Below are 25,225 nucleotides of genomic sequence, written 5' to 3' on the forward strand. Positions count from 1 at the left end.
GGGAAGCAGGTGGTCCCCGAGGCTCAAATCAATTTTGTTCAGCTCAGGAGACCGACTGCTCATGCACACTATGAATAAAAATAAAATGTAAGCAGCTTCATTACCTTAAGTCTGTAATATAATGCGCCCGTGCGCGCGCGTCAATGAAAATTGGCTGTGTAAGCCAGATGTTTGTATAATTGGGACGTGTGCACGCAAGGCTGTGAACGGAGGTGCGGCAAACCAGAGAAAATACAAGAAAATGTTATTTTCGCACTGTTGCCGCGCCACGTAACGCTATGAACCAATCACAGCGTGGCCCAATGCTGTGATGTCATAGACATGCCCCCTAGCCGCATGCATCACAGCTTGCCCTATACAAACAAAATGCCCGTGCAACGCCAGGTACGCATCCCTACTATATAACAAGCCTTAGCAGCTATCCGCTAAGGTAATAATTGACCCACAGGATTTTAACATGGCAGGAATACCGTTACCCGATAAAATTAAATAAAACCCCACGATTGCCTCTTACAGGCGCGCAGGTAGAGTGACTGATTCAGCCTCTCTTTTACTACGCATCTCTTACAGACAGGTAGACCCCGGCAGGATTAACACAGCAGGGATCCCGACGGGCTATTAGTCTGTTGTGGCAAATCTAGCGAGCATCTCCGGAAGATCTCCGAAAAAAATTAAATTAAAAAAATCAAGAAATGGTCGGATAACGGCCGCTGCATCTGTACAAAGGATAAAACCACATATAACCCGCCCCAAAAAAAACCTGTAGAAACAGAGAGAAAGGGGAATTCAGGTGGGAAAGGGCAGAACACACAGGATAGAGACAAAGGGAGAGACCCACACCCAGTAACAAATAATCAATCTGAGAAGTATGCCCGACAAGATAGGGATAATGGGAGAAGAACGGACCATAGGTACCATACACACTATGATAGGAGGGACCAATATGCACCCCATTACTCTAGGGACACTAGGTATTACAAGCATGAGTGGCGAGACAGAAGGGAGAGATCACCACGGTGGGAAAGATCACCAAGAAGGGAAAGATCCCCTAGGAGGGCCAGGGAAGAAAGGTCGAATGAAAGATATGACTATAGAAGGGAAAGAGGAGACCATAGGGACAATAGACACGATCATGCGCCTCAGAAGAGCCCAATCTGGGAACGAACTGATAGGAGTAAGTTGGGGGTGTCTTTTTTAGATCAGGCACCAAAGTCACCAATAATAACACAGAACAGATACTCCATTCTGGACGATCCAGGGATATCAGGATCAGTGGAAGGGAAGGGAAAAAAAAGAACCAGAGAGGGAAAAGAGGAGGAAGAAAGCGCATCAAACAAACGAGCAATGCGTTAAGCAGTATCTTTAATATTAGCACGAAAATATTGAATGAAGCAGAGGAGAAAGTTTTATCAAAGGGTCTTAACTTTGCACCCTCTAGAGGCCCAAGTGGCTTCGATCTGTTTGTGGACGCACAAAAATACTTACGCCAATTGACCGTAAAGCGTTTTTTCTTAAATAAAAATACAGTAACACAAGGAGATCAGGGTCTAACTATTAACACAGAAACTGAAGTGGCCCAAACTGCACCTGACAAATTTGTCCATTCATCATTAAAAAATAAATCACATTTCTACCCTAGCCATTGCAAAGGACAATTTTTAGAAGTCTTTAACCAATTGGTGATGGATGATTTTGAGGATATGGTGAACCAAAAAAGGAGACAGCACAATAACCTAAGAAAGGAAGAGAGGGAAGCTCTGAAAGCTTTGTCAGAAGACAGAAGTATTACTATAAAACCAGCGGATAAGGGAGGCGGGGTGGTAGTGATGGACACACATTACTACCACACAGAAGCGTTGCGCATCCTTAATGATCGCATTACATATGAGAAACTAGAACAAGATCCGTCAAAAAAGTTTCAGGAGGAATTATTGAACATTCTAATTCAAGCTAAGGATGTAGGGATTTTGGGTGAGAGAGAATACCAATATCTGTTGAAATCACAACCAGTAAAGGCGGTATTCTACTTCTTACCCAAGATCCACAAAGACCGCCTTAGACCCCCGGGGAGACCAATCATCTCAGGGATTGGGTCACTGACGCAAAACTTTTCTGAATATGTAGATCATTATCTTCAGAAGTATGCCACCAATGCAAGATCATACTTAAGAGACACCCTACAGGTTCTAGGGGTTTTATCTGAGGTACAGTGGCAGACAGATTTCCTCATGGTCACGTGTGATGTGACCTCACTTTATACCTCGATTAGACATGAAGACGGATGTGAGGCAGTAAGGGATGCTTTAGAAGGAGATCCTTTAATCCCAATTGAACAGAAAACATTCCTAATTGATGGGATTAAGTTCATTCTAAAACATAATCTCTTTTGGTTCGATGGCTCCATGTTCATACAAAAATGCGGGACCGCAATGGGGACTAGGTTTGCTCCCAGCTATGCAAACATTTTTATGGCACATTGGGAAGAGAAGAACATCTGGTCAGGCAACCCCTTTGGAGCAAACCTAGTCCTCTGGAAGAGATACATCGATGATGTGATCTTCATATGGCGTGGAAGCAAAGAAGATTTGAACCTTTTTCTAAGTCATATCAATGAGAATCAGGTAAACCTATCTTTTACATCTGAGATCAGTCCGACAAGCATCAACTTCTTAGATTTGACCATCTATATAGAGGATGGTCAAATCAAAACGAAGACATTTTTTAAGGAGGTAGATGCGAATAACTTTATTTTACAGAACAGCTGCCACCATCCACAATGGCTAAAGAATATACCCTTTGGCCAATTACGCCGGATCAGGCGGAACTGCACTGAGGTGGGGGTGTTTAATGAACAAGCTGGGATCCTAAAAAGCAAGTTTGAGGAAAGAGATTACGAACAGGGGGTTATAGAGAAGGCCCTAACAAAGACATTGGCACTATCAAGGGAGGAACTATTGAAACCTAAATCAAAAGCTAGGGTAGATAATGATAAAATTACAGTACCCTTTGTCACACGCTACAACACTGAAGCCAACAAAATATGTGAAATTTTAAAAAAGCATTGGCACATTCTACGTAAGGATGTAATATTGAAGGACCACCTACCAGAAGCCCCACGCGTGATCTTTAGACGGGCGAACAATTTAAAAATGCAATTAGTCCCCAGTGTTTATAGGAGGGAAGTTGTGGAGCAAACCACTAACTGGTTGCCCAAACCAGTGGGCTTCTATAACTGTTTTAGTTGTAAGGCGTGCAAACACGCGTCAAGGGATAAAACAAGCTTTACTTCGACAAAGACTAAGAAATCATTCAAAACAAAGCAATTTATTAATTGCAAGTCCACTTTTGTCGTTTATCTGCTGGAATGCCCGTGCGGTCTCCAGTATGTGGGCCGGACTTCGAGAAGTCTTAAGGTCCGCATACTGGAACACATAGGCAACATTAGAAGGAAAGTGGCGAATCATAGTGTACCTTTGCATTTCAGTTCAGCCCATGGAGGTAACCCTGAGGGTTTGACCTATAGGGGAATAGAAATAGTGGAGGAGGATTGGAGGGGAGGAGACAGGCTAAAGCGTTTACGCCAAAGGGAAACATTTTGGATTTACCAACTAAAAACCCTAAGCCCCAACGGTCTGAATGTTGATTTGGACATGGCTGCGTTTGTGTGAAAGTGAATGGGAAAGAACCATTACACATATTCCCATTCATTAACCAGGGACTTTTTTCTTTCATCATCCACTTTCTTTGTTCATTTGCCCGCCCCCCCCCCCCTCCAAGGTCCTCTTCCCCCCCCCCCCTTTCCCCCGCCCCCCCCTTCTCTTTGCTTCCCCTTTCACCCACTTAATCTATTTACCAAAATATAGGGGTTGATTGGAACAGGTTACCAGAAAAACTGTGTCTTAACCAATATAACCCTGTTTTTTGATTACAGATACACGGATTACCATCTACTGTGTATAAACTGCATTGACCACTAAATTCAGGTCCATATTCATTTTAAAGTGGAAAATATGAATTTGAGCATAAACACCATTATTTTTAGGTTCATTTATACTTATCATCGCAACTAAACTTTTAACATAATAGTTACACATATTTTAAAGATTTATTGAATAGTATGAGTTTTTTAACATTTTTAAAACTTCGACGTGGAAATTTATTTTCTACCAATTTTTCCGATAATAGCAGTATGCATTTTTTAAGTTACATTGTAATGTAATAAAATTTGTAATGTAATTGAATTTTAACTTGTGAAAGAAGAATGCCCTAGAATTAACTATATTTTTAGTGATTGCTAGGATGCTTTTAAGAGTATTTTATATTTGTATTGTTTTTACCTATATTCATTGTTGTACATCATTATCACATTTGATTAAGTCAGCAAGTCTCCATTTTTAATGTTTTTTCATAATGTTTTCTACAACACACTATAGCAGCCCTGCATATGAATTAGATACCACAACCACAATGGGGGCATATCCCTTTAAGGCAGATAACAATTAACTGACCATGTTTAACCAATATGTATGATTAATGGGGTCTATATAAGTTAAGAAGACCCCCACCATTTTACATTTTGAGCCTGAGGAAGCCGTCGAGAACGGCGAAACGCGTTGCTCTAATTCACCACATCATTTTGGACGTTGGAGGCATCCGTAGCAAGTGGAAGCAGACTGCAGTCACAGCCGCGTCAGAAGTTTCCATCACTTCTGAATCCGGATACGGAAGACAGCGCAGCTGGAAGGCGACCTGCACCCACGCTGATCGGAGTGCCACGGGGTGCTCTAAACATTATTCTGTGAGTCTTTTGTTCTGTTTAAATGTTTAATAAAACGCTCATTTAATTGAAGACTGTAACTGACGCCCTGCTATCATTTTACCCCACGCATCCCCGTTTCCTGAATCGGGGAGGGGGGAGGATTGGAACGTGTGAGGGAAGGGGAACCGCCAGCAATTACTTTGCCCGCAAGCAGCTGATTATACGTTGCCACGGGAAGTACCACGGACGGGTCCATCAGACAACCCCACATTATTCTCTCCCAGGATCGAGCTTACACATGGCCGTGTAAGTAGTGTATTATTATTTTTTCTAAACCCCCCCCTTCCATCTGAACAACATTTGGGCTAAGAAGTGGATACCAGGAACAAGATACCCTTACACATATGTGCTCACACAGGGCCGTGTGAGTATTGGATTACCATATACTGTCATTTCGTCACCCCACCTTTATTAAACAGCTAGATATGCTATGAAGTCATCTTAGTAATGTTAATATAGGTCCATCTAATCCTTTGCTCCCCCTTTTTTTCCTTTTCGTTCTCCTATACCTTGAGGGTTTGGATACCCCTCTCTGGGGTCGAGCAGAGGAATTCATCGCAAGCCACGGATTGCACTGTGAATGACTACATCCATTGGTTTTGGGATAAGTATTTTACTTTATTCTCTACCCTGTACTAATACCCTAAGGTAAGCGCCCGTTTTTTTGCCTGCATTTCAAAGGATAAATCACCAAGATAGGGGTGTAATTCTGTTACATTACATTTTTCAACAATATTCGCAAGAAAGCCAAGGATTAATAAATAATTTAAGAACTGTGCTAAAAAAAAAAAAAAAAAAAAAAAATTTAAAAAAAAGAAGTTTTCAAATACAAGACCTCACAGTAAGTTTCAATAGACCACATAGCTGAATTGCGAATTACTTACTTACTTACCGGTAAGAAATCATTAAGAAAATTGAAACAAAACAAGAAAATGAAATGACTGAAGCAAATAACCTTATGATTGTAAATGTTTCTAGGGTCTTACAGAGTGAAATACAGCTGGGCAGACAAACATGAGATGTTTAATCTAAAATACACAAATAAATTACCATGAATAAATATTAGAAGAGAAGACAAATTACGAAAGGGGAAATATTGTCTAAGAAAACTGTAAACTATTGAATTATTTTCCAAGTAAAATTAAAATGGGTGAATGTGCCACACAGGCATTAAAATGATTATGAAAATGCATTTTAAACCCTAAATAAATACTATAAATATATTTATGATATTAACCTGTATGTTTTTATAACATTCAAATAGCCATGAATCTGTTGCATATTAAAATAAGACATTCATTTATTTCGAGCAGATACATTTATAGGAAGTAAAAAATGTGTTCCTGAACATACATTTTTAGATAAATATATTATGGAACAAGCAGATAATAAAGTTGTTCAAACCATTGTAAAATAGTTTTGGTTTTAAAAACAAAAAAAGATTCAAAACTCAGTTTAATGGTGCTGCTGTTTGAGGAGACATCTTGAAATGAAAAAGAAATGCACATAAATGTGAGTTGTGTCATATCTTCCAATACTACAAAATAAAGTGTTCCTTTACACAGCAGTTACATATACAGTGGCGAGAAAAAGTTTGTGAACCCCAATGATAATTACGGCAATTCCATAGTTTTCCATGATAAAGTGTGATGGTTTAGGGCTGCTTTGCTGCCTCAGGACCTGGACGGCTTGCCATCAGACAACCATGAATTCTGCATTGTATCAAAATATTCTAGAGAAGGTCAGACCATCTGTCTGTGAGCTGAAGCTGAACCGAAATTGGGTCATGCAGCAAGACAATGATCCTAAACATACAAGCAGATCTACAAAAGAATGGCGGCAGAAGAAGACATTACGTGTTTTAGAATGGCTTAGTCATCAAAATGTTGTGGCAGGACCTGAAGCGAGCAGTCATGCAAGGAGGCCCTCAAATGTTACTAAGTTTAAGCAGGTCTGTAAGGAGGAATGGGACAAAATTCCTCAAAGCCGTTGTGAGAGACTGACCAGCATTTACAGGAAACGCTTAGTTGAAGTCATTGCTGCTCAAGGAGGTGCCACCAGGTACTGAATCTAAAGTTTCACATACTTTTTCATAATGGAAATTGAACATCGAGACATTTGTGGATAAAATTAAAAACTGATCATGTTTGTGAGTAATTTGTTTGATCAGGTTATCTTCATCTATTATTAGGATTTAAGATTATGATGTAATAAAATTTTAGGTTTTTAATATATGAAAATCCTAAGGGGTTCACAAACTTCCTCTCCACTGTAACCGAGCTCTTGTGTAATCTGTTCTTACAGACAACAAACTACATTTTAATTCTTCTTTTATTTGTATGGAGATTTCTTCCCAAAGAATTACACAGTGAAACTTAGTACTGCAATGCACCTATGGTAGAAAAAAGAATTTCAGTAAAATAACACAAATATTGGGCTTTCTGCTTGGTGTAGTGCATATGATTAGGCTTCCATTTCTTTCTCACAGTTCATTAAAATAGCTTCTAAATAAGACACTTCAACTACCGCTGTCACGTCTTCTGGTAATTCCTGGATACTGCGTACATGATCTATGGCATTTTGAAGCATTTTATCCCTTTCTTGATGTTCTCTCTGTGTTTCATCTCCTTCGACTCCTGATTTCACATACTGCAATATGTAGTTTCTGATTGTATCCCCTTTCTCCAGCACTGTTTTTCTAATACATGGCAGGTCTCCATGGTTTGCCATGCTGAGCAGATGTATTAAAGCCTGGCAGATTTGTGCACGTAGACTGGCACAGTACTTGAACTCCAGAAAATCCTCTGTCTCTTCACTTTTCTGCAAAGCTGTAACTAGGGCATTCCAGATGTCACTATATTGTTCAGTATGCCCATACTGCTCTCTTTTTAAAGGTATGGAAAGAGCCATTGCAGATTTTATCCGGACTTTGAAATTTTTACAGGATTTTACAACAGTAGTGAGAGCACTGTAAGCATCTGCTGTCCATGCAGCTTCACCTAAAATAGAGAGGTTTGTGCTTATATTGTATAATTCACAAAAAGGATAAACAATGTGTTAAAGAAAAGGTAAATAATGTGACTACACATTATCTAGCACATTTTTGACACTACAAAAGATCGCAGCATGGAGTTTAGTGAATGCAGGAACACCAACCCAAATGAAGATACTGTACCCCGTAGTAAAACTGGGAAAATATAAAATGCATTCCAGCTTAAAGTAATTTTATTTTCCTGGAACCATATGGCAGTGGGCACTGGTATGGTTAACTCCATCCTTAGCTTGAGTAGGACAGGAAATTGAATTCTGCAGGTACTACAAAAAGGCCCATCCTACTACCTGCGGGCAGGTCTTTGGTTTCTCCCATAGCTGAAAAATTCAACGGATCTATATTAAACATAGAGAAGGTAGCTATGTGCCCATTGCCATATGGTTCCAGGAAGACAAAAGTACAGTAAATTGAAATACATTTTCTCTTTTCAAGTTCCCCATGGCAGTGGGCACCGTAAGGACATACCCAAGCAATACTACAAGGGAAGGAAATAATGAATACAACCAATATCAGCTTAAACCATATTTATTTTGTTACTACAGACAGAAGTACTTTACGTCCAAAACTTGCATCAGCTGATGCCTGATTGTCTAGTCTATATTTCATAAACATATTAAATGACCATACAGCTGCCTTTCAGATCTGTGCAGGCAATGCTTGTAATTGAAGGTAGAGCACGCACTCAATCATAAAGTGTAGAGGGGGGTACTTAGCTGTCGGTGCGCTGGGTCCAGGGAAATCCAGGTGTCCAAAAGTAAGCCAGTGAGTTGAAAGGAAGCAGGAACACTGTCAATCAAATAATTCAATCTAGAACCACCAATTGGGGATCTCCGTAATAGATTTTTTAGCAAGGGGGTATCCCTCTGCGGCGTTGGACAAAACCCTTTCTAAGGAGGTGAATGCCACCAGGGGAAAAAAAAAAAAAAAAAAAAAACAAACAAAAAAAAAGGTGGATAGGCTTATATTCACCACAACTTATAATCAAGCAAGAGGCTTCGCAGAGCAATGATTATGAAGCATTGGCACCTTTTACAAAATGATGATTATATTATCTGATGTATGCCGTACACCACCTATGGTTGCCTTTAAAAGAGGGAGAAATTTGGCTGACACCCTTACACACAGACAATGTAGGTAATTATAAGGTCCATCATTTTCTGGTCTGTGGCAGATGGGGTCGTTTCAGATGCCTGAACTGCTCGGTTTGGAATAGCCTTGTCACCGGGGATGTATTTTGTCACCCCAGTAATGGAAAAGAATTTCAAATTAAGAACAGAATTACATGCAGATAAACATATGTGGTGTACATCATTAAAGTGTCCCAGTGGTCTAGTCTACGTAGGAAAAACAAACCAGAATGCTCAAAATAAGGTTTATTGAACACAAAAGTGTGATCCGAAAAGGCACAGACCCCACAGTCACAACATTGTGTGAAGCAAAGGCACAATGTGGCATCCCTTTAAATTATGGGGATGGAGTATGTAGCACATAGACAAGGGATTCCTGACAGGGAGACTTTTCTGCTTAGGTGTGAAGCCTTTTGGATACACTCATTGAACACCGGCAATGGTGGTGGTCTCAATGAACAGCAAAATCTGAGGCGCTTTCGTAACTGGAGATAACTTTGTCTCCCATCAGACTGTAGGGAGCATGGTCGTGGACTACTTATGACTCCCCCTGGACTCCGTATACCTCCATTTGGTGGATTTCTCCTGCTTCTTGATGGGCACCCAGTGTCTTGTGGTATGCACTGCTGCTGTTTGAACCAAACATTCATCACAAATTAGATGATTGTGGAGTATCAACAGTTCTCATTATTAATTCACTCGGTTATGGTGTTTATAATTGCTAATATATGTATATGCATAAGGTATTAATTTGATTTATTATAGGTGATTGATTTTCTTGCACTTCATAATCTCTGAGAGGGACCACACTCCTCCCCGCTCCGACAGGGTTCCCATGGCGACCGGCAAACACTACCAGCTTAGTCCGGTGAGTTTTTTTTTTTGTTGAATGGGGCCCGTCCCTTCTGACGTCATCACAGCGCATCAACATTATGGGGGCGTCGGTGTCATGGAGGGTGCACGATTTGAGCGTGGTGGGGCGAGTACAGCAGGGGATAAATATGAGTTATGTTTGTATCATCCTGTAGCCCTCACCTTGTAAAAGGCAGGTGTACTGCCGAAATGTCGGTTTCTTAGGCACATTAAATTCTTTGATGATTAAGACTGTGTGCCTGCTTCCTTTCAACTCGCAGGCAATGCTTGTGTCTTAAATGCTCATGACGTGGCCATGGCCCTTGTTGAATGAGCCTTTAGATTAATGGTGGATTTTCCCCTTTCTGTTCGTATGCATGAAACGATCTATTGGGCTATTGTTGCCTTGGATGCTGCTTGTCCAGTCCTGGGCCCCCCATGGATGTTAAACAACCTATCAGAGTTTCTGATATTTTGTACCCGGTTTTCAAACTCATCCCATTAGGATTGTGTAATACTTCCTCTTTCATATTTCCTGTGTTTTGGGCAAAATGAGGGCATTACAATTTCTTGGTTAATGTGAAATTGAGATACCACTATAGGCAAAAAAACATGGTAAACTGGCAGCATTACTGCTTTATCCCGGTGAATGATGAGGAGCGGTTCTTTGCAAGATTGAATTTGCAGCTCTCCTACTCTTCTTGCTGACGTTCTATGAGAAAAGCCATTTTTCATAACAATATTTTCAAAGAAGTTTGGTGTACTGTCAGCGCATCTAGGACCAGAGAGGGGTCCCATGACAGAATTCGAGTGCTGACTTGTAGTCTTAATCGTTTGACTGCTTGCTAGAAACTAATGATGAGCCTCTCAGATGCTAGGTTCCCTTCTAGCAGTGCTGATAACGCAGATACTTGCACCTTTAATGTACTCAGACCGAGTCCTCTATCGAATCCTTTTTGCAAAAATTCTACCAGTACCACGTAGGTTGGAGAGAAGAATTTATGTTTGTTACACACCAGTCCCTGAAAAAGCCAAATTCTGTAAGACAGTTGACTTCGTCCTTGCTTCCAACCAAGTCTGTATAGTTTTATCTGAACATTCTTTGTCTCTTAGGACTTGCCACTCAATCTCCAAGTCACCAAGACTAGTTGTTTGGATGTTTCACAAGGCCTTGTTTAAGCAACCCTCGTACATTCGGTAAATGCCATGGTCTCCTTGGCCAGTATGGTATGATCAGTATCACTTCTACCTGATCGGCTTCTATTTTCCTCAATACCTTTGCAAAAAGAGGGATTGGAGGAAAGCCAGTTTAAATTGCCATTTGAAGCCGAGGGCATCTGTTTGCATTGCACAGGGATGAAATGCACTTGCGCAATAACTGTCCACCTTTTTGTTGTCGTATGTGGCCATCCAATCTACTTCAGATTACCCCAACGCTTTACTATTTAGTGAAACACTTGGCTGTCTAAAGCCCATTCTTCAGGGTGAGTTTCACTGCAAAGGAGAATCTTCTGTCGTGTTTTGTGACCATGGTATATGTAAGGCTGTCATATTTGTGACATGGTCTTCTGCCCATAACAGAATTTCTTTTGTCATTTTCATCATCCTTCTACTCTTTGTTCCTCCCTGTTTGGCTATATATTTTACCACGGTGCTGTGGATGGATCTTATTTGTTTATTTCCACGGTTTGTGTGTCCTTGGAACGCTTGTGGCGCTTTCTGAACTGCCTTAAGTTCTAGCAGATTTGCTGGTAACGGCTGGTCTTCTGCTGATCAACTACCCTACACCACTAGCTCTCATCTGTGCTCCACAACCTGCACCACTGGTGTCTGTGGTGATCGGTAACTAATGTACTTGTAACGTTTGTCCTTTTAACAGATTTTGGGAATTCTTAAATCGTCTTTTGTTTGCGGGTATATATATATATTTCTTGTGTCATATCTTTTGGATTTCCGTTCAATTGTTGCAAGAAATGTTTTTGTAGATGTCAGGGAGACTAGGACTAACACACCAGGGATCAATTTGCCTGACAGAGTTTATAAAATTAATTTATTGGAAAAATAATTATCCACAGCTATTTACAGCATGTCAAAAAACAGACACACGAAATTAGGGTAACCTATAAATCTAGGCGCAGGTACATCCTTAAAGAGATTTTCCCTGTTCTTCCTGCAATGTCCATGCAGCTTCTCCCCGTTGCACACAGCTCCTTGCCAAGCTGTTTCTCCAAATGAAATCTGCTTCACAACTAAAAACTCAGTTCACAACTAAAAATCTCACCAGGAATCTCCCCTCCCCCAGATGCTTGCATCAAGACCCAGTTCCTGATTGGTAGGGGAAAGGGCAACACAAATACGGTTACATGCAGAGAATTACTTAGGAATAAATTAACCACTGGTCCTTGAAGTGCTGGAACCAGGCTACAGAATACATACAGTGGTCGACAAATCACCAAAAAATCTACTCGCCACCTAGTACCACACGTGTGCTGCTTGGGCCAATAGGAGCTCGCCACGATGTTAAATCCACTCGCCCGGGGCGTGCAAATGTATAGGTTTGTCGAACACTGCATATACACACACAACATAATACAAATGTATTACTGACAGGTAGGGATAATGAAGGGCTTGACATTTATTAAAAGCAGTCACATTTACCCCTACCGTCACAGTAGAGGCCTCAAATGAAGCACTGCCCATTTCCCCACATTCAAGGTTGACATGAATTTTCCCAGGAGTTCCATACAACCTGCTGCGGAAGTGGAGCTTGCTGTCCCAAGCGCTCTTGTCTGGACCAAAATGTCTTGGGCTTTTGAGTTAGGCAAACAAACTTCTCCTTCTGTCATATGAGATTTTATTCCCAGGAACTTCAATGACAGAATTGGAATTAGTTGGCTCGTTTTTATTTAGGTATGATGATGTAGAAAGGAAATTACTACCTCTCCGTTTTCTAATAATCACTCTTTTCTTTGCGATTTTACCAGCAGTTTGTCCAAGTAAGGTTATATTTCTATACCCATCTTCCTTAATTCCGCTATCTATGGTGCCAACAGCTTTGTAATTTTTCTTGGTGATGTTGCTAGGCCAAATGGAAGAGATGTATACTGTACTTGTAATGCTTCTAACTTAAAGAATCAGTAAAGTGTGGGACACAAAATGATTGTGTCCCAAAGAAAATTCACTTAAATGCACACCACTTTAATAAAATGTAACCTTTATGATTTTGCTCGTTTATATACCATCGCGGCACACTGCCACTCGAACTCAAACTTTAGAGCGCCACTGCGCATGCGTGACTACATAGTCAAGCACTCTAGCATAGGTTATATAAGCATATGCTTTGATATTTTAACCCCTTCTGGGCTTATTTCACATAACACTAGTATGCATTTAGCGTAGGGACCTGCTAAAGAAACTTACCTTGACGTGGTTAGCAGGCTTGGCATTATTTGATCAAAGGATGTATACCAAAAGTCTCCTTTTTTCTTATAGGTATTTACACCATACATATATTTATATTCCCCATTGATTGGTATGCCAATCTGTACCTGGGCTGGTGGGAATTTGTTAACGTGTTCAGTGAGGAGTTATCTATGTATACTGATCACATTTTGCTATGGATCAGATACATAGAAGATATTCTCCTGTTGTGGGAAGGCCCTCAAAACCTTCTCCACCAATTCGTAGAGCATCTTAATACCAACAACTTGAATTTGAGATTAACAACTGTACTTAGCACGATATCAATAACCTTTTTGGATTTTAATATATATGTCGATAGTGACCGCAATATTCAAACCAAAGTATTTAGAAAAAGCACGGCTACGAAGTTTACTGTTGGCACAGAGCCAACATCCAACTAGTCTCATTGCTGGCATTCCTACAGGCCAGTACCTCCGATTAAGGAGGAACTGCTCTACGATACAGGAGTTTATCATACAATCAAAAGAACTACGTGATCGGTTCCTACGTCGCGGGTATAAGATCAAAACACTCAATCGTGCCTATCATAGGGCACTACATAGTGACGGAGTTTCTCCTATCATCCAACACACCGAAGGCTAAGGATACAACCATCAGATGCATTGGGACCTATAATAAAAGATGGTGGGCAATTAAAAGGATATTTGCTCGCCACTGGCATCTTCTCCTATCCGATGTGGATTTGGCTAAGGTTATTGACCCTAGACCAACAATCACTAGTAGGCGATCTAAAAATCTACGTGACACTCTTGTCCACAGCCATTATCAGCGTTCTAGCTCTACTACCTGGTTAAGTACTATAAAAGGCATGTATCGTTGCCAAGTGTGGCAGGACGGCCTCCCGGCGGGGTCAGTAAGACGCTTGACACGATGGGAAACTTTAAACACTAGTGGTTTATTAGCCACAACCAAAATAAGCACGGGTGCACTGTCCCTTTAAGAAACTACTTTCTTGCGAATTAAAGCCTAGTCCCGTTAGGGACACTAACTCACTAAGCTGCAGGTGTGCTTCCTTATCTCTGAGAAGAGTAATAACACTCTGAACTGGCTGCAGCGTCTCTCCATTCACTATTCCAGCCTACTGAGTCAGTGACTCTGTCACATATCCCTCTCCCCAGCGAAACATTGTCCTGTGGAGCGGCCCGTGCACCATTCCCGTGCACCAGCATTTTTGGCGAAAATGTCTGACGTCGGCCCTTCCCTCCCCCCCCCTTTTTTTTTTGCCTTCCAATTTAGGCATTTTCTTTTTTGGGTAATTACCAGGCCATCTGGGCCTGAACACTCATCCTTCTCTACCTCTTTCTCTTGTGCCGTCCTGAGTCTAGGGTTGAAGCTCCGCCTTTGTTGTGTCCCCCTTTTGCAAATGTCCCCAAGCCTCCTGCTGTCTATCAGCTATCTCTGCCTTCTTCCTCTTGGGCTCAGAGTCTCCCTTACCCTGTAGAAGAGCCAAGACCTCCGTTAGCTCATAGTATTCACTCACCAGTGCTTGTCCTGCTTCTCCCTCTGTTTTTTGACCTTCCTCAAAGGTTTTTTGTACTTCTTCGTCTGAATTAGAAGTCTTCCTGGCCATTTTCTTAGAAGAACCCACACAAATTAAAGCTTCCCATGATACAGAGCTGTCAACCTTTTATCTTCCGGGCTCTTTTCCAGCTTTTGTTCCTCACCATTTTCTTTAGCTTCCTCTTGATTTTCAACAGAACCAGCACTACCAGTAGAGGACATGGTAGCACTTTTTGCCTTTTCAACCTCATCTTCTTTGTCACTTTCAGAAGGCAGCTTTGCACGCTTTTTAGGGGTGACCATTTTTTTAAAAGAGACCCATGGTGTAATGCCTTCCTTCTTTCTTTCTCCATCAGAAGTTGCCCCAGATCCAGTGAAAAGCTTCCTTAGAGGGCTACCTTGAAGCTTAGCCTTCTCTTGTGAAGACAGTAACTCCGCTTCAGTGGTGATGGCTTCTGGACCTTTCTCCATCAGCGTATTTTTAGTGTTGGTTTTCACCTCATTTATCTTTATAACTTCAATTTGGGTGGGGGTCTTATCAACCCTAAGTGCACCCCATGATGCCGCTCTATTACCGTCGGCAGACTCGTAGGCTTGGGCCTTTCTTTCTTGTCCCTTTAATTTACTCCGTTGGGAGTGTTGCTGGATAACCTGTGATGTCTTTCTCATCTTATTTTCCAACTGAGCGGTGTCCAACATAGCCACATGCTCAGTCTTTAGGGCCTCGAGTATCTCGTCCAGGTCACGCTTTTGTTTCTCCGCCAACTTGCGGCCAGCACGCTCAGACTCCAGGTCCTTCCTCAGGTCATGAAGCTGTCCTTCTGCATATCTTTTTTCACTCAGTGCCGCTGCCAGTTCATCCTCTTTGGCGTTGAGTCGCGACTCCACATCTCTTAGCAGGTTCAGCGGAAGGCTTAAATCTGTTTCTTTTCCTCTATTTCTGACCTGCAATTGCCTGTGCTCCTCCCAGACCTTGTCCAGCTCCAGCTGCAGTCGGTCCCTCTCATTGGCCGTGTCGTCCAGCAGCCTGTGGGTATCAGCCATCTCGATTTCATAGCGTAATGTCAGGCAAGCCACCTGACGGACGGTCACCTCCTCCCTCTCGGCGAGTTGTATTTTGCGCTCAGCAATCTGCGTCTGCAGCTCTTCAATTTGATCCTGCAAATCCCCTCTCAGGGCCTTCACCTCTTCCCGGTGCTTGCTCTGGGCTTGCGTCAGCGCCGCCTTCATCTTTTGGAGCTCTGTAGTTTTTGTCGCCAGTATCGCCGCTGCTTCTGTTTTCCAGGCTTCTTTCTCCTTGGCATACTGACTCATGGAGATGGAGTTGCCTCTCTGCTTCTCCAGCTCTTGCTCCAGTCTCTGGACCTTTTCGCGCTCCCTCTCACACAGAATCACCTGGCTTTCAAGCTCCGCCCCCAGCGATGCTCTTGTGGCGTACAGCGTGGCCCTCAGCTCCTCATGCTGTTCTGTGGGGACATACTGGGTACTCAGCCGTTCCTGTAGCACTTGCTGCTTCTACTTGGCCGCTTGCAGACTTGCATGTAGCTCTTGCAGCTGGCTCTGCCATAGGTGCGCTGCTTGTGTGTGCTGCTCCAGGGAGACACGTTGCATCCTCTCTGCATTCTGCAGTGCTTCCTGTACCTCTAATTTTTCTTGCGCCAATTGCGCCTTCACTTTCTGCGCTTGGTGAAGCTTCTCAGTCCCATGACTGACCTGACCGGTCAGGTTTAAAACCTCTTCTTTCAGGTTTATATTCTCCATTTTCAAAGTCTCTATATCCCTTAGGACCGTCTCATTGGCTTTCTTCAAAGTACCTAGCTCTGTTTTGAGCGCGCTAGCTTCTTGGTGAGAAACTTCTAAGTCTTTGATGAAGTTTTGCACATCTCTCTGGGACATCTGATAGCACAGTCTCCAGTCAGGACTTGTTCTTTCTGATTCCATGTTAGCAATTGCGGTGTTGGCTTTATTCAAGCTTGTCGTCAGCTCCTCCAACTCACTCCGCAAGAGTTGCTCTGTTTTCTTTAAAGCCGCATACTCTTGTATAGCTGGGAGTATACACCTCTGTACCTCGGCATTAGCTTCTCGCTCCCTATTCAATTGTTTCTGCAAGACATCATAATCACGCTGGGCAGTTTGGAGTGCAGAAATTAAGGCCTCTTTTCCCTGGATCAAGGATTCAGCTTCCCTTTGCTCCTCCTTTTCCTTTGCCACCGTTCCTGTGACAATTCTGCCCATCACTCCGGTCTGCAGCACATCTCGGTGGCTTGCTGACGCCTGTTGTCCTGATATCGCAGGCTCAAGTGGTTCGGTCACTTCCTCTGTGACTTGAGAAATATTTTTATTTTTCTTCTTTCTCTTTGTTTTATTAGTTCCAGAGACATCAGTGGTACTGGGCACACACACACTGGACACTTTTGCAGCTTTCATCTGCGGGTTCGTCTCTCTTCTCGGGGCCACATATGCGTCGTCATCATAATCATCATATGGCCTGAAGGGACACTGTTTTGTATGGTTATGTACATTGCAAAACTGACAAATGACGGCGGCCATTTTAAAACCCCGTTTTTTTTTGTTTTTTTTTCCTACACCCGACGAGGCAGACTTTGCACAACACAAGCAAGTTGTTCTTGCTTTACAATATTTGAACCTTCTGGGTTCTTCTTAGGGCAACTTCTTTGCAAAAATTCATTTTCACTTTCTTTTTTTTACCAGACAGGGCAACCTTTGCTCACAGCACTTGCTAGCTGCAAATTCACTCACTTCAGCAAAAGGCATTAGCTTTACACAGCAATCCTTTCATACCCGACGGGGCAAAATTTACACTCAGCGCTTGCTAGCAGTAACTTCCATGCTTCAGCAAAAATCATTTTTTTTTCCCGCTTGAGTTCAGTGTCTCAACACATCTTCATCTACTGACCCCCAGACGCGTAGCATCCCACTTCTGACACCACCTGTGGCAGGACGGCCTCGCAGCGGGGTCAGTAAGACGCTTGACACGATGGGAAACTTTAAACACTAGTGGTTTATTAGCCACAACCAAAATAAGCACGGGTGCACTGTCCCTTTAAGAAACTACTTTCTTGCAAATTAAAGCCTAGTCCCGTTAGGGACACTAACACTTCTTGAGCCCTTACTAACAGGACAGCCAGATAATCTGGTCATGCCCAAAACATGCTACACAAACGATAACCAATAAGCATAATAAGAATAAAGTCTTATCTATTTTGCAGGTCCAACAGCAAACAGGAACACGGTTCCAGGGAGCAGGCTGTGTCCAGCCTCGCAGCGATCTTGATCTTTATCCTGGGTTGGGGTCCCAGCTGGTCCCAGCAGCCTAGCTCCTCGCAGGACTGGGGACCAGAGCAACAGCAACGACTTCCCAGCCGGGAGAGTTCTCTCCACCTTCCTGTGGAAAAACAAGCTCCCTGTGTGTGTGTCACTTCCTGCTTTTAAACCTTCAGTCTCTCAGGCCACCTGCTTAATTAGGCTGCAGGTGTGCTTCCTTATCTCTGAGAAGAGTAATAACACTCTGTGAACTGGCTGCAGCGTCTCTCCATTCACTATTCCAGCCTACTGAGTCAGTGACTCTGTCACACAAGCTAGCAAAGCATGTAAGCTTGTAACGGTGGCAAAGAACTTTCCGAGTCACGATAATACCCAGCTCTTTAGTGTGGACAGTTTTATCAACTGTCGGACTACTAATGTTATAAACCTCATCACGTGCAACTGTGGCAAGAGGTAGGTTGGTAAAACAACTAGACAGCTCCGCAGGCGTATACTGGAACATGTCAATTCTGTTAAGCATTCTGGTGAATCTCCAGTCGCAAGACACGTGACACAATTCCATAACGGTGATGTGAAGTGTATAAGTTTTATGAGTATATACCAACTGAAATGCCCTGCTAGAGGTGGCAATACTGACCAGATGTTATTACGCATTGAGTCAGAGTGGCTCTATAAGCTAAAGACTAGGAGTCCGAATGGGCTCAATGAAGGTTTTACCTATACTCCTTTTATTTGAAGCTGTTTGATCTGAACGCACAATCTTCCCCATGGGTTTATTTTCTATTTTATTTGAACCAATTTTCAACTAATCTGATTATAACCATTCACCTCTGCCAATCTCTGGGAGTTACATGCCAATCCTGTGAGTTACCTGTTCATGGTATTAACGCTATATATTAATTTATAATACTATATCTCAATTTTGTGATTATATTATTAGTGATATAAACCCTTTAAGGTTTATTTTGAGTGTAATTGTTATACATGCATCTGATTAAGATTGAACTCTATATTTACAATATAGGCTATGCGTGTATTACTACCTTATTTATGTTATATCTATTTATTATCATCACTTTAACTTCTGACATTATTGCGCACTTTATATTTCAGGGTAGCTTAAAGTATGCGTGTGCTGAATTTAGTGACATCCTACCTATCACCAATATTAGACATTTTTAAATGGATACAGTAGTATATCAGTAATGTTAATCCTGCAATACCTTTATTGTGTATCTGTTGTGGGAGTACATCATTTCGACTTTAGGAAAATTGCATCTCTCTACGCATGTGCTATAGACTTAAACAATTGCAAAGGTGGAAAATATTCTATTTCCCCACACATGCGCAATGGCCATCAATAGCCGACTGAAGCTCTAGGTGAAAACCTATCTCCCCACATGTGCGCAATCGGCTTTATTATCCCAGTAGATATTCTATCCCTTCACACATGCGCAATTAGGTGCAAGAGTGCTTGACTCTATGTAGTCACGCATGCGTAGTGGCGCTCTAAAGTTTGAGTTCGAGTGGCAGTGTGCCGCGATGGTATATAAACGAGCAAAGCTGATGCTGTGCTATCAGGTAATGTTGGTGTCATGTCGAGTAATAGGAAAGGTAGTCATAAGCATACTTTAATCATATTTGAAACACACACGCATACGATCGCGCATGCGCAATGGCCATATTATGATACTAGTACATGCGCAACGGGACCTATGTATTATGTTTCCATGGTGACGATCAACCATAAATATGCTTCGCTCCCTGTTTAGTGCAAAATTGTCCCTGAGGAAGCTCCGTAGCTGGAGGGAAACGTGCGTTGGGCACGTGATAATGTCATCAGTCTCCGTTATGGAGCTGTTTTAGTTTTGTGTGTGATCAGTGATATCAGCTACACAGTCTATATTTTATAAGTGAGGGGGTATACATCTCTCCCTGAATAGGCACTAGTGTCCAGTAGTGTATCCTGGTATCCCTGTGCTGTTATACTCAGCATAGTCTGTGTTATATCTAAGATATACCAAGTATTCATCACAGTGTTTTACATCTACAGCAGTGAGGGCCCATTGTTGTGGATCTCTGCGGCATTATATACTGTGTTATCTCATTAGGAGGATATGTGTGTTAATATTCACCATCTACACACAGTGAGGTGTTGCTAATGCCAATACAATTTGACAAACTGGATGACACCTTGGCATTGCCCCTGGTTAATACTGGACCACACTTTTGTGTGTGAATATAGTGGTATTTCTGGGAGTTGGCAATTCATCAATACTATATGATTTATCTGTTTCTCCCTCAGCACATTTCAATATCACTGACTGTGTTTAAATAGCTGGTACTGGTGGTTTATCCACCTTCCTGATCTGCAGTATCAATTCCCACCATCTCATTACTATTTATGTTTATGAGTGGTCATATATACATTAGGGTTTGCTGCTGTCCTGTTTAGTTTATGCTTAATATTTTATCACAATTACATTAACACTCGGTAAAATATGTTTTAAGTAAAATAATAAAGGTTACATTTTATTAAAGTGGTGTGCATTTAAGTGAATTTTCTTTGGGACACAATCATTTTGTGTCCCACACTTTACTGATTCACTTTTCAGTTCACAGTTTACACCCACCTATAATTATCGTATTGATTTTTTGTTAATTAGTAAGGTTAAAGTTGATCACTCCCTATCCCTATTGTTTTGTGTAAAATACAGAGAATCTTAGAAACCGTTGACATTTCTTTGCTAATCAGGTTATGCAAGTAGGCATCTTTGAAATCGATTGATATCCTCCAATTGTAAGGCTTTACCTCTTGCATAATTGTGTTTAGTGAGACCATTTTGAAACTTCTTACGTACAAGTTGGTATTCAGTTCTCTCCTCCCTCCTGATGCCTTTTTTTTTTTTTACAAAAAACAAATCTGAAATTAAACTCCCGTTTCCATCTGGCTTTGAGGTATTCTTATCCCCTTTTCTTGCAATAGCGGTTTTAAAATGACACTAATTTTCCTTGGTCTTTTCTTTGGTATGAGGACGTCTTGATATTAAGAATACACCTTTTCTTTGAAACCTATTGAATTTCAGGTGGTAACCGTAAGAAAGGATCTGGAGAACCCACCTATCCCTTTTGAGTGAGTCGAAGCAGCCTTGAATTGGATTAATATTCATTCAACTGGACACCGCTGGACTCGTTGACCTTCATGCAAACTTCCCTGGGATGAATGTCTGCCACTCCAAGAAGTTTGACTCAAAAATGGTCTTCTTGGGCGGTATGACCTTGTTCTGACTGCTGAGATGAATAAAATCTTTTTGCTCGAGGTATTTAAAAAAAAAAAAAAAAAGTACTTTTCCCTCTAGACGCTTTTGATATACTTGTATCCAGCTTTTCCCCAAAAAGGAATTCTCCAAAGGGTAAATGAACAACTGTGCTTGGATGCGAAGTCTGCCACCCATTGCCCAAGTCACAAGGGTCTTCTTGCCCGTACAAAAAAAATGTGGTAAAATTAGCAGGCAGATCAATTGCATCTAGTGATGCTTCAACTATGTAGTCGGCTGCCCACTTGATCTCTGACAGGTCTCTTAGAATTGAAGCTCATTTGGCTCCTTTTTCTAATGCTTCTTCAATATTAGAGATCCATATGCGCATAGCTCTGGGAACAGCCGTGGTTGACATTGCAGGATTACATGCTGCACCTAAGATTGTTTTTTTTTTTTTTTTTAAACAGGTTATCCATCTTCCTATCCATCACGTCCTTGAACAATGCTGTGTCAATTGGTAGCGTGGTTTTCTTTGTAACTCTAGATATTGCTGCATCAATTTTCCGAGCTACTTCCCAGTATTTCACGTCTTTGTACAAAAGGATACATTCTGCTGAACTTGTTGGGAATCATTAGCTTTCTACACGGGAGAACCCATTTCGGATTCCACCATATCCTTAAATCACTTGAAGATCGAGAAACAGCTAGTCTTTCTTTGGGTCCCCCCAAATAACTTAACCGTTCTTTGACTTATCTTCCACATCCTCTAATTCCAGTGCTTCTCTCATTGCTTTTATTAGAGGCTGCACAAGTATAAGTTGATGATTTTGTCTAAATCTCTTGTTCTGAGGATTCACGGTATTCGATTTCTGAAAAATGCTGGTACTGAACCGTCTGACAAGGACTCTCACCTTGTCTAGTTGCTTGTTGTACTGCTGACTCAACACTGAGGTACTGTATCCTATCCATGATAGGACGTTCAACTGTTCGTTTGAAGCTGCTGCTGCATCTCCACAAACTTTCCAGTTCAGGTTGATCACATGCTGAACATACTTTATCTTTTTAGTAATTTTTTTTTTTTGATAGAACCTCCATTGTCACTTTAGACATTCCCTCTTCTGGCTGTGTCACAGAATAGCGGATGACAAAAATACTTTTAGACCCGCATAACCAACTCTTTATATAGGTCAACTCTGGAAGCAACCAGTTTGTACCAGTCTACATACTGATTTTTGAAATCCTCCCAGCTTCTTGCAGCTGAATTGTTCTCTTCTCTGCACAGCACTCCATGCTGCTAAGTGGCTTTAAATTTTGAGGCTTTCGCTCCGTCACCTCTCTGACGGCACTGTCTGTTTATCCAATCAGAGCACTGAAGGCATTTGCACAGCCGTGCTTGTACCTGCGTGGGGGGATCGTGCGCAGGAAACGGCCGCGCGCAATGCAACCACGTGGGACATCATGAGAAAGCTATGTCCCTGCATCGGTTTTCTTTGCCGCCGCTGCGTTCTGAGACACGTCTGCAGTCTGCCCGGTCGCACAGGTGTCCAAACCGCAACCACCCACAGTGTTATATATCGGAGCTGCAGGAGGTGAGAGGCTGAGAACCCCCTGGATTAACAGCACTAGCTGCAGTCTGGCGAGGCCTTTAAAAAATAACAAACACTACCCCTAGCTGTGACAGAAAAGAGAGACTACCTGCAGGTAGTAGGAGGGGCCATTTGTAGTACTACCCACAGAATTCAATTTCCTATCCTACTTAAGCTAAGGATGGTGTTAACCCAACGGTGCCCACTGCCATGGGGAACAGGAAATAATAATTTCTTAGCTAGCTCCCAAACATGAGAAATGAGAAGGCTCAGCGAGTAAAGACACTGACCCTGTAAAACAACGACACCTAGTTTGAATCGGGAACGTGGTTCAATTCCCGGTGTCAGCTCCTTGTGACCTTTGGCAAGTCATCTTGGCAAGTATCTCTCTGTGGCTCGGGGACCAAAATCATAGATTGTAAGCTCATCTGGGCAGGGATGTGTCTGTACAAATCCTATGTGCTTCATTCCGCACACTATACGGTTATTGTGAAGCGAATTGAATCCCATTGGGATATATGAAATAAAGTTATTCGTATTCTAAATGTAGGTTAAATTTTATTCTTATGCTTTCTATTCAACAGGAGGGACAAAATTCAATTGAAATACAATATGCCTACAATTTCAGCTACTCACCTAGAGGCAAAGCAGAGTTTTTAAACACATTTCCTAATGCATAGCATGCGTTCCACCTCACTTTCATTGTACCATCTCCAAGAACAGTTGAAATGAGAGCCTGAATAGAGCTTTCAATGGTCTCGCTGAACCTGGGTTTTATGATGTGATAAGGCTGTAGAAAATGAAGTAGATTCCCTAACGCACGAACTGCATTACTCTTCACCTGGGAAAAGATAACAAAATATGTTATGTTTTGTATAGGACTAGTTAGATAGTTTTTAATCCGCGCTTCCTAAATTAATCTTTAAAGTAGATCTTCTCCTTCCTCTTTCAGCTCCTGACATAACGCTTTGCCGCATTCCTGTGCTTCTTTTCTTTTTGTATAGGACTGAAATGTACAGTCAATCAGTGTGCAACTTAAAGTTTTATACTTTTGACCACCTTCAACGTAGAATTAGGCACAGTTCGTTATGTCCAAATGACAAAATTAATTGTAAATAACTTGTTGTGCACTACTGTATATTTACCAGCAAAAGGTACTGCCAAATTAGGATCATCAATGCATACTGACATTGATTCATAAGTTTGCAAGCGGTTGTACTGTACCTACCTTATCTTTGTCTTTGGATGCTTCAGTTGCTGAACGCAGCATTTTTAAGAGTAGCATGTCTGAAAATTCCTCCTGAAAACTTTGCCCCAAAGCTTCCCTACAAATCAAAGTAATCGTTAATAATGCATTCTACGGACAAACAGATAGTTGGTTTAATAAAACAATTTGACAAGCACACAACATTATACTATTCAATTTGATTGTAGTTGAGAAATTGAATTATTAACTTTTATCCTGTACTGTAGGAATGGAAGCTTTGTATAGCAGTAATTATGTTTAAAAAGTAAAGCTTTAAAACGTAGCTTAATGGCACTACGGATGTGTGTCAAGGCTGTTATGTATTGGAAAAAAATAGCATAAACATCCGATACTGTTCACAAATATTTAACGATCGTCTCCGTAATAAAGTGCTTACCGGAAGAATAACAATACTTACATATTAACAATTAGGGTGTCAGTAAGGTTGCCCAAGGACCAGGCTGCCTTGGCTCGAACATTTGGAGATCTGTCACTTAGAGACATCAGTATTGCATTGGCTGTGTCAGCCACAAACATGACATCCTATAACATACAAGAGAAAATACAAGAGTTCTAGCATTTGATCTATTTTCATTTTGAAGCAGGGACTGATTCATTCATACAAGTCTGTATTTAATAACTTAAATCTTAACTGTACTAAAATAGCATTCTGGTTTTCATTTCAAGCCATAAAAGTGAGCAACTGACAAATCATGATCAGTGGTTGCTTATTAACAATTCAGAACCTTAATTCTCAGGACATTTTCTAATATAATTTTGAAAGAATTAAAATGTGTAAGCATTGAATATGCTCAGGAGCGATGTTTAATTAGGATACACAAAGCAATAAAGTGCCAACTATACTGCAAACTATAACTACATATTTCCGCATATGGATTAGAGAATAACCCTCATCTTTTGCAGAAGTTGAAAAGCCTTTTTAAGCCACTTCATTACTGTAGACTTTCCCCTTCTCTCTATTAAAACCGAAAGTAACGTCCAGGGGTCTCGGGTC

The 25,225-nt window shown here is 41.5% G+C and overlaps 1 protein-coding gene across 1 annotated transcript in view; it reads right to left on the reverse strand.

Moving 5' to 3' along the window:
* Nucleotides 1–6,094: 6,094 nt before the first annotated feature.
* Nucleotides 6,095–25,225, reverse strand: part of HEATR6 (HEAT repeat containing 6) — a 93,832-nt gene continuing 74,701 nt past the window's right edge. The window contains exons 17-20 of the mRNA XM_075589529.1: nucleotides 24,629–24,753; nucleotides 24,193–24,289; nucleotides 23,601–23,805; nucleotides 6,095–7,818 (exon numbers count right to left, since the gene is read on the reverse strand). Coding sequence (XP_075445644.1) covers nucleotides 7,283–7,818; nucleotides 23,601–23,805; nucleotides 24,193–24,289; nucleotides 24,629–24,753 — 963 coding nt within the window. The 3' untranslated portion in view covers nucleotides 6,095–7,282. The remainder of the gene's footprint in view (nucleotides 7,819–23,600; nucleotides 23,806–24,192; nucleotides 24,290–24,628; nucleotides 24,754–25,225) is intronic.

Source organism: Ascaphus truei, chromosome 3 (genome assembly GCF_040206685.1).
Source record: "Ascaphus truei isolate aAscTru1 chromosome 3, aAscTru1.hap1, whole genome shotgun sequence".
NCBI lineage: Eukaryota > Metazoa > Chordata > Amphibia > Anura > Ascaphidae > Ascaphus > Ascaphus truei.